This window comes from Toxoplasma gondii, chromosome X (genome assembly GCF_000006565.2).
Source record: "Toxoplasma gondii ME49 chromosome X, whole genome shotgun sequence".
Taxonomy (NCBI): Eukaryota; Apicomplexa; class Conoidasida; order Eucoccidiorida; family Sarcocystidae; genus Toxoplasma; species Toxoplasma gondii.
The window spans coordinates 4,364,942-4,374,546 of NC_031478.1; the positions used below are offsets into that span (position 1 = coordinate 4,364,942).

General features: G+C 52.1%; 1 protein-coding gene across 1 annotated transcript; it reads right to left on the bottom strand.

Moving 5' to 3' along the window:
- Positions 1-116: 116 nt before the first annotated feature.
- Positions 117-9,522, bottom strand: TGME49_234420 (ATPase, AAA family protein). Its single transcript, XM_002368841.2, has 11 exons — positions 8,986-9,522; positions 7,768-7,904; positions 7,197-7,324; positions 6,081-6,326; positions 5,087-5,210; positions 4,655-4,729; positions 4,086-4,142; positions 3,544-3,746; positions 2,682-2,979; positions 1,975-2,184; positions 117-1,808 (listed from the first exon to the last, which is right to left on the bottom strand). The coding sequence occupies exons 1-11, from the start codon at positions 9,089-9,091 to the stop codon at positions 1,626-1,628; spliced, it is 1,767 nt and encodes a 588-aa protein (XP_002368882.1). The 5' UTR covers positions 9,092-9,522; the 3' UTR covers positions 117-1,625.
- Between the last annotated feature and the right edge of the window lie 83 nt (positions 9,523-9,605).

The following is a 9,605-nucleotide window of genomic DNA, read 5'->3' on the forward strand; positions in this document are numbered from 1 at the left end:
AGGAAATGAGTGAACAGAAGCAGGTTTTGCGGCCTGCTTCGGCTGGAAGGCCAGGCAAAAGCACCGCGGAAATTGTGTTTCGATTTCGCGGGGAACGAGAGAGGAAAGACAGAGAGGGGTGTACGTGGACTTTCCTGTTGACTGCGAAGGGAGAGAGAAGAGCAAGCTGCGAACGTCTGCGTTTGCCGGAAGAATGCGGCGCTGAAGTGAACTGTGAGCAAACGTGAGAGAGAAGCGGCGACTAAAAGAGTGCCGGAGAACAGTACACCGGATTCAAATAGGAGACGAAGGGTCGCGAGCGAAGAGACGCACAGAAAGGAAGAACGCAGAGCAACGGACGAACGCTCTTAGTTCGGAGGCAAATGTCAGAACGAACAACGGTGAAGGCCAGAACTGCGAGGAGAGAACTGGAAGTGAGACAGCGCGGAAGCGAGAAAACGGAGCGACAGTGAGGAAGCGCTCGGGAGGAAAAACTGACACAAGACACGAAAAAGACCTCACTTGAGAGGTTTCGAGCGAGGATGACAACGCCAGGCTTTAGTCCATCAGAGAAAGCGGATTTTCTTGTCAGGTCTTCGCGACTACTCGCACAAACGAGAGCGACGACCGACTGCGCCTTCACACTTCGCGAGGGAGAAGGGCACAGCAGAATCGACGGACGCGAGAAGCGATGAGAACGGAGAGATGTCCTCTCAATAGCGAAGGCGCATCCTCTGCCTTCCTTGTCACAGGATCGCCTCCTTTTCGCCGTCTCTATCGTCCTGGTTTGTTCCCCTACTCCCTTGAAGCTTCCAGACCTTTTCTCTGCCTCTTCGGTCTTTTCTTCGTCGGTTACTTTCCGTGGTGTTGCTTCTCCCCCCGCGGCAGGGTCAGCGCATGCAACGAAGAGGACTCGAGGGAAGTCGCAGAGCGGAAAGAACGGGAAGCGTCGGAGAAGGCGGAGAAACAAAGACAAGCGGAAACAACGCGGAAAAAGCAGTTCGCACAAAGACAGCGGAGGAAAACAGAGACGGCAGACATCCGCATCTCTCCCCTGCTGTTTTGTCGCCGAAGCGAGAGAGAGAGAGAGAGAGAGAGGCGACACTCTCAACATCCTCTCTCTCTCCAGTTACACATCCAGTAACCCAGCGAGCACATGCATCGATATATTTAAATGGATGTGCATGCATCCCTGTACACGTCACATACAAGTACGGCGTTCAAGCATCTCTTTTCCTTCTTTTTCCCCTTCGTTTTCGCGCCTGTCACTAGTTCCAACCAGATCTGCCTACTCGGCAAAAGGCGTCCGTCGTCTGCACCACAACTTCCACCTGCCCTACAAAAAGCCACTGCAACTGTCGATGGGTTCCGACACAGCTACAGCTTCAAACACCCATAAAATTATCTATACGCATAGCTTTCCAAGTCTACACATACATCTATTCATGTATAATATATAAATAAATATAAATATATATATATATGTATATGTATTTGTATAGATGTATCAAATGTATGTCAACAGACAAATAACTGACACCTGTAAGTATAGACGTAGGTAGCTGTGTAGAAATGTGAAATTGACTTGCGGGATTCTCCGAAGGAATCTGCCTTTTCTAACGCGTTAAATGCGGAAAATGGAAATTTCAGATCTGAGTGGAAGCTTCGGTCTGGGCGCCTGACAGCTTCTGCTCGCGACTTCGTCGTTCGACGGTGTCGATATCTTGGTCAAAGTGAGCAAGCTTCCAAGAGAGAACGGTCTCCGCCATGCCCCGTGTGAGTGTGTTTGTGCCTGACCCAAAAACCGCGGCCTGGAAGGCAATGACCAGCTGCGAAGGAAACCGAGAAGGACATGCCTTTGCAAGTGAAAGCGAAAGAAGATGTGAAGAACGAAGAAGGACATGAGAGAGAGAGAGATCGACCGTGCAGCGCTCAAACCATCGAAACGAAAGTCTCCACGCAACGCTGTAAGTCTCTCTGTCTTCACAACGTTACCTTGGCGAGTTGTCGTCCGGAGAAGCCTTCGGTCTTCTCTGCCATTTCACAAACAAAGGCGTCATCGATGTTCTCGTCGACTACGATCTTCCTGCCCGTGGGGGTCGTGCGATGAATGTATTCGTCGAGGAACTGTTTCAGCATGCGTTTCCGCTCTTCAACCGCGGGCAGAGGAAACTCAAATTGCTCGTCAACGCGGTCCAGCACAGCCTGGCGAGAAGTACAGACACCGCGACACAGCAGGGATGTGAAGAAGAAACGCCTCTGCAGACGCTCCAGGCATCAGACTCAGCCTCCAGGCTCGGTGAGAAAAGCCAACACAGATCCGACTCTCAAACATCGTTCTTCGCGTATTCTTGACGCTCGGTCCGCACTGCCTCGCCTTCCTCTCTCTCAGTGTCCTCCTCTTTCCTCCTCTGCCTTGTCCTCTGCTCTGTGTCCATAGGAGACGTCTCTTCTGAGTTTCTCGGGGCGCCACTCTGGAAAAAACGGGGAGTTTAGGGTGAGAGCGAAAGAGAACGAGCACGGGAGAGACGTTCGGCGTCGACAAGCAAGAGGAGATGGAGAGAAAGACTGAGGAAGGAAAGGCACGAGAGGAAAGGCGCGCAGAAGGGAACGAGAAGGGAGGAGCGACATGAGGGAGACCGCGCGAGGAAAGACTGAGGAAAAGGTGAGTGCTTGTGTCTGCCGCCTGTCTCCTGGATTACCCGGTCGAGAATTTCTCGGCAGTTGGTCGCGAGGATGACGCAAAATTTGTCGTTTTCCGTCCCTGTGTGGTGCAGAAAAGCCGAGAGCGCGTTGCGCATGTCTTCGGACATGCCTCGCGCAGTGCCGCGACCTTGACGAAGAAACGCGTCGGCTTCATCGATGAAGAGCAGCAAGCCTTTGCGAGATTTATTCGCCCAAGAGAACAATTTGTTGATTTCGTTCGGCGCATCCATGCCCAGGGGGCCTACATCGCCTCCAGTCATGATCGCGTAGTCCATGCCTGACTCGCGAGCGAGTCTGCACAGACACAAAAAACACAAACGCATTCTCCGCATGCACCTGGCGTATCAACAAGGCAGACGCCAGGTCCCCAAAATTCAGAAAAAACCCGTACCGCGCCTAGCCCACACGATGCGGACTCTGACCCCAAACCGGTTCAGGAAACGACGTAGGTCAACGCCTTCGCAAACACAGCGAGACAGACAGGAGGAGACAGACGCAGCAGCAGAGACACAGAGATCGAAGGAGGAGATCGACAGAGGTAGATCGATTTTGAGAGATAGGGATGGGTGAATCAACAGCTATGAACAGAAAGACAGATCGATTGACGCATAGATAGAGATGTAGAGTTGCACCTGTCTACACCAGCACCAGCATTGATATGTCTCTCTCGGCAGTCACAACACTGGAGGGGAAGAGAGGCCGGCAACGGTGGGCAGAAGGCGTGGAGAAGGAACGGAGTGAAGTTGCATGCATGGGTGTGGGCTGCGTTTAGACGCGTGCGAGGCAGATTCACAGGAAAGGCAAGCCAGTAAATGGTAAGAGCAGGAGAACGACGAACAACCAGAGGGATGGTCTCACGTTCTCGCAAAGAGGGTCTTTCCAGTTCCAGGAGCGCCGTAGAGCAGCATGTGGCGGAAGGGCGTCCCATTCGCCTTGCTCGCGATCAGGGAGTTCGTCGTCCACTGGAGTCTCTCTGCGAGTTCTTCCTCGAGGACAATTTTCTCCTGGAAGTCCTTCTTCGGCTTGCCGCGGAGAAAGCGAAGGGGGCTGAAGAACGACTTCTGAAAAACAATCACGAAAAAAAACGCATGCACACTATCCGTCTGCATTCACATACATATATATATATATATATATATACATATGCATGTACACATTTACATATACCCATGTAAGTATGTATGTATGTATGCACGTATATAGATATGGGCGCATAAGCAAATGAGCACAAGAGTGCGTATTATTTATGCGTATGTCCGGCCGTATAAATACACCTGCGCATGTGCATATGAGTACCTATCTGTACAGATATGCAGATAGAGGTCAAGACGGTCTGGGTCGGATGAAACGTCGAGGCCGACAGATCATCGAATGGCTGTGCGTCCGCCAAAGTCACCTACCGAGAAGACCCAGCGGGAGGTTTCGCGCACCAGAGGCGGTTTGCCGAGACGCGACTCCTGAGAAAAAAAGGCGAGAACATAGCCACAGAAAGAAGGGAGAGGAAACCCAACTTGAAAAAAGCAGAGAAAAAAGAAATGTAGGGAAAAAAGACAAAGAGAAATCTACGTGAGAGAGATGAGAAGATAAGAAATCTGTAAAGAAGAAGAAACTCCCTTCGCCCTCCTTTTTCTCGCCCCCCGTCCGCGTTGGCGTCGTAGTTTCGTTTCTGGGGAAGAGGAGGTCGAGAAAAGAGTCCCGCGCCTCAGCCCGTCTGTTATTCTATGGAGGCAACCTCGGCTTCGCTCAAAGACAAGAAAAGGAAGCGGAGGCGAAGGCAACGGAACTCTCGAGGAAGTCAACGAACGACACGGTGAGGAAAAGATGTTCACTGGAGACACGAGCGCCCATCAGTCCTGCCAGCCTGAAGCGAGACGGAAAACAAAAAAAAAGAACGCGAGGCGCAAAGAAAAAAGAGAAATTCACCCAAATCCTCCCTGGCCTTCCAGTGTCGAATCACACAGACGCGTACCCAGTACTTTCCTGCGAGATGCGCGCCTGTGCGGGCACCATAGACGCCGCAGGCCAAAAGCGAGAGACTTCCAACCTGAGGGAAAAGGAGAGGAAAGCAGGCTTTATTTCTTTTTCCAGTAACGTCCCCAGTCGCTCTTCCGCGGTTGATTCCTTTCTCTTCCCTCCACTGCCTCGCGTTTTCTCCTCGTTTCATCGTCTTTCCCCCTCCCCCTTCACCCTTCACCCTTTGCGTTGTCTTCTGCGTCGTCTCCTGCTCTTCGTCGTCGTGTGCGTTCGCGCGACGGCGTGAGAGCAGCCGCAGGGATCTGTCCGCTGCAGAGGAAGAAAAGAGCTTTTCGTCTCGGTGATTTTTCCGTAGCGCCATCCCGTGCACCGGAAAAAAGGAGACCAGTTCCAAACCATCTACTTCTCTCCTCTCTGTTTCCCCTACCAAAGTCGCGAGGCGAGACCGGTCACTCATCAGCTCATTGAACGCGTTTCCGACGCCCGAAAAGACGGTCTGAAGAGTCTCTAAGCGAGTCTTCCGAAACTCAGCTGCTTTCGCTCGCATCTCCCTGAACAGCAAAAAGCGAAGCAGCCCGCAAAGGTAAACCAATTAGGCAAAGGTCAGAGATCGCATTGTGCATCTGAGCCTCGAGGTTGACACTCGGTGGCAAAGCAGTGAATCAACATGCAGAGCGTTTAAAAAGGAGACCGGGAAGGAAAGCGCTTCTGCGGTGAACAAGACGCTTCGGCTCCACAAAAGAGGCTCCAGACTCGATCGTCTTTCGCATGCTCGCCACCGAAATGGAAAGGGGAGAGACAAGAAATGAAAAACGCGGGGACAGAAACAAGCGTGGAAAAAACTACACTGGTTTGAAACTCGACAACGTGTCTTTCTCCTTTCACCAAACGGTCCTCACTTACAGATTCATTCTTATCCAAATACATATATATATATACATATATATATAGATATAGATATAGATATAGATATAGATGTTCACAGAACACAGACGGATGTGGAGTCTTCGCGTTTCCAGATGTATCTATCCCTAAGCCATTTGCGCATTCGCAGCTGTCTTCTTCTTGTCGACGTGTGTCTTGGTCTCTGTGTGAAGAAAGAAGAAAAGCGATGGACAGAAGAGGACGGGGAGACGGCGGGAGCACCTGGGCAATAAGCTGGACATCTCGCTTAGCTCTAGAAGGTCTCTGCGCTTCGCGGATCAAGGTTCGAGTGTGCCTTCCTTGGGCAGCGCGTCAAGTACACTGCGTAGTTATAGGGGTACAGCCAGGTGCATGCAGCGTATCCGTAAAAACGCAGCACTGGTGTCGAAGCTGCACAGTCCTCGTGGTACCCCCAGAGGGTCTCAACCGTAAAGACCAGTAGATGACCCACACGGACGGGGTCGCTTCGTCGGCCTCGGATGTCTGTGTAGTCTCACCTGAGGTGGATGTCGACATTTTCTCTTTCCTGCTTGATTCGGCCTTTCGTTTCCTCCTGAATTCTCTCGCGCATCACCTCGCGCTCCAAGGCCTTCTCTTCGCGCATCTGTTGTCTGCGCATTTCCAGAAGTTCTTGTTCCTGTCTCTTCCGTAGTTCCTGTTGCCTCAGAAACTGTTGATGTTGTTGCTCGAGCCACACTTCGTTTTGCTTCTGCTGATCTTGCAGCTTCTTCTGATAAGCTTCCCTGACAAATGGGGAAGACGCGACAGCAGAAAAAGGTCTCAGGTCTCACCCGGCTCCTTTCCGGTGTCTGCATGCACGGCCCGTGGAGGGTCGACGTCTTTTTTTCGAGACGGACGCCACAACCGCGCGCTGCTCACGAACGGCGAGAGAACAAGGCGTCTCGAGTCCTTGACTTCGGACTGTGTGTCTCTAATCTCGACGCTGGCTTCTTGACTGCAGAGCCGAATGGAGTCGGGTCGTTTCTACTGAGAAAAAAAACTGGTTCTACGAATAGCACCACGGTGTGCCGAACTCGTTTGCCTCGGGGGACCCTCTTCTCGCGACAGAAAACGCAGCGTCTGTGAAGTCTACGCGTTGAAGCCAGGCCTTCCATCACATACAGCAAGCGAACAACCACGGCTGCGGTGAGATGAGGAAACCTCTCCCCATCTCCGAAGATCTCCACCAGTAAGAAAAACAAACGGGACAAACGACCCCCCACCCGCTTTTGAAAAAGAGACAATTCTGCCTGCAGCATGGCGAGTCGACGCCCCCGCCTGTCCGCGAGGCCTCGCACAAACGAAAAAAACGCGGTTGCTGCACGGGTCGTCCCGAAAACGCTCTCGTTTACTTCCTTTCGTCTGTCTTCTCTTCGATGTATCTGTGCCACCGCTTCGCGTTCTCTCTCTTCTTCTCTTTCGCACCCCTCTCCTCCGTTCTCTCTGTGTCTCACCTCGTCCTTGATCTCTCTTTCGTTCTCTTCTGTCATCCCTTCTTTTCCTCTCCTTTCCTCTCTCTTCCGCACACATCTTCTCTTCGCTTCCTTCCTTCCTGAACTCTCTTCTCTTTCCTTCCTGTCCTCTTTCTACTCTCTTCTCCTCTCCCTTCTTACGCTTCTAGCTGAGCTCGATACTGGGCCGTCACTCTCTCCTGCTCCTGGGCATGGTTGATGGTCTTCCGGCGCTCTTCAGCCTCCGCGCGAGCGTGCTCTGCTTGCGCGCGCGCGCGAACAGTCGCCAGCTGACAAGAAAGCCGAGAAACGAAACGCTTCTTGAAAACGGGGAAGCACAGCTGGCCTTGATAAACATGACCTTTTCTCGAGAAACGGTAAAACTGAGTTGATTGCTTCACTCGACCTATGCCTGCCTCATCGTTTCGCCTTTCCACCCTGCCATCTTGCCTATGCAAAGGTCAGTTGCGCATGTCGCCCCCTGGTGTTTCGCTCGTCCCCTATCAAGTTTTCTCTTCCTCTCTCCCTCTTTGTCTCTGTCTCCCTCGTTGTCTCTGTCTCCTTCTCCTCTATCTCCTTCTCCTCTATCGCGTTCTCCTCTATCGCCTTCTCCTTCTGACCCCTGTGCAGTTTCTTCCACCGATTCGGCTGGCACTTTTCCCCGTTTTTCTTCGGTTGCGTCTTCTTCCTTGATTTCTCGCTTCTTTTTTTCGCGAGTCTGTTGCGTGCGTACCTCTTCCATCTCCTTCTGCAGCTGCTTCTGCTTCGTCTGTTCCTGCAGCTTCGTCACCTCAAACGCCTTGGCGGCGTTGGGAGAAGAGTCCAGTTCCTTCAGTGCCTTCGCGCCGCGCTCCAGAGCCGTGGGATCGACTGAACGTAAACGCAGAGGCGGAAGTTTCACAAAGCGAGAAGAACGGAAGTCATGACTTGCGGCGGAAGAAGACGAAGGCGAGCGCAGGCGAGGAAAACGCGCGGGCGAGCAGCCAGAGGAACGGCGCGAGGACGAGGGAAAAGAGGCGCAGCAGAGAAGAAAGAGGCGAAGAGAAAGAAAGAAAGGAGTAGAGACTCGGAGACAGGGAGAGACAAGGAAGGGGGAAGGAAAAGAGATAGGCAGGACGCAAAGAGGAACAAAGAGCGATACAGGCACAGAGATCGAGAGAGACAGAAGGAGAAAAAGAGGTCCATGAAAACATCAGGAGATACCGGAAGGAACGCGAATGGCCCTAGACACGGGGAGTAGACAAATACAGAGACAAGCAGAGAGAGAACAACAGATGAAGAAAGAGGACGAGAGGAAGGAGTGGCGAACACCATCGTATCCGTCACTGGAGCCGTCAGCTCGCGACCAACAAGACTCTTGAGAAGAGATGAATGGACGTTTCATGCTCATAGATTTCTGGAGACTGGTGAAAAAAAACGGGCAGACGAGCAGCACAGCACTCCACACGAATCGAAGAAGCGAAACTGAAAGCGCAAGGTAAAAAAATGCCTCCGAGCTCTGGGAAATCAATCTTTCAGGGGATGTTTACGCGGTGACGCTTTCGGACTGCCGAGCTGCTGACGCTGGAACTAAAATGTCAAAGACTGGAGACAAGGCGCAACCTTTCGCTTTATCTAAAAGTTCGCGGTGGCAGAGGAGACAAAACCGAGTAGAGAAGGCAGAAGGGAGGTTGGACGACGGGGCAGAAAGGCGAGACGAGACAGAGGAGACAAAAACGAGAGAACAGGTCCATAAATGTATCCTAAGGCCGAGAGGGAGATCCAGAGAGCGGCTGTGCGAGGAAGGAGAGAGAGAAGTGAGGGGAGAAATGCGCGAAGCGGGAGTTGTTGAGGAAAAAATGATGAACCCCGAGAGCCAGTGAGAAACAGATGCATCCGAGCACGGCGGTATAGCAGACGCAGTCGAATAGGGGAGGAGAAAGAGAGGAATTCGAGAAGAGAAAAAACGTACATTTGCCAGTGATGTCATCGTCTTTCCCTGGGAGGTTGACCTTCTGAGACGTCAGGGTCGGCGCAGCGCCGGCGGCGCCCGATCCTCCTACGCTCGGAAAAAACATTTTGGAGAAAATTTGGGGGAAGAAGGAATTGAGACGAACAAGTTGGATGGCGGAAAAGGAGGAAAAGGCAGAGAGACAGGGGAGAACAACTCACGACAAGCAGACAGGAAACAAAGCAGTTGCCGCGATACTGAAAAGGTCGTGGACAGAACACTGGGGAGAAGCAGAGAGGTTAAACTGGGACTAGAAAGACGAGAAGCGATACCGCAAAACGAGAGAAGAGACAGAGTCAAACGCCTTCTGAACGACGAAGAAAAACGCAGAAGCCTTCAGAAAAACAAGTCGCTCAACCTCGTCAGGAGGAGACAGCTGTCTCAGCAGGCCCAACAGAGACTGGTGAGGAAAGGCGGAAGGCGGAGGGAAGGAGTCTGGAAGCAGAAAGAAACTGGAAGAAAAAATGTCCAACGAAGAGACTGGCTTTTCCGCGTTAAGATAGCTCCTCAGAAAAGAGCTTTGGGGAAACGGCGCGCATGCAGTTCCTGCAGAACGCGGATTGGGCCTCGTTTGACGATTC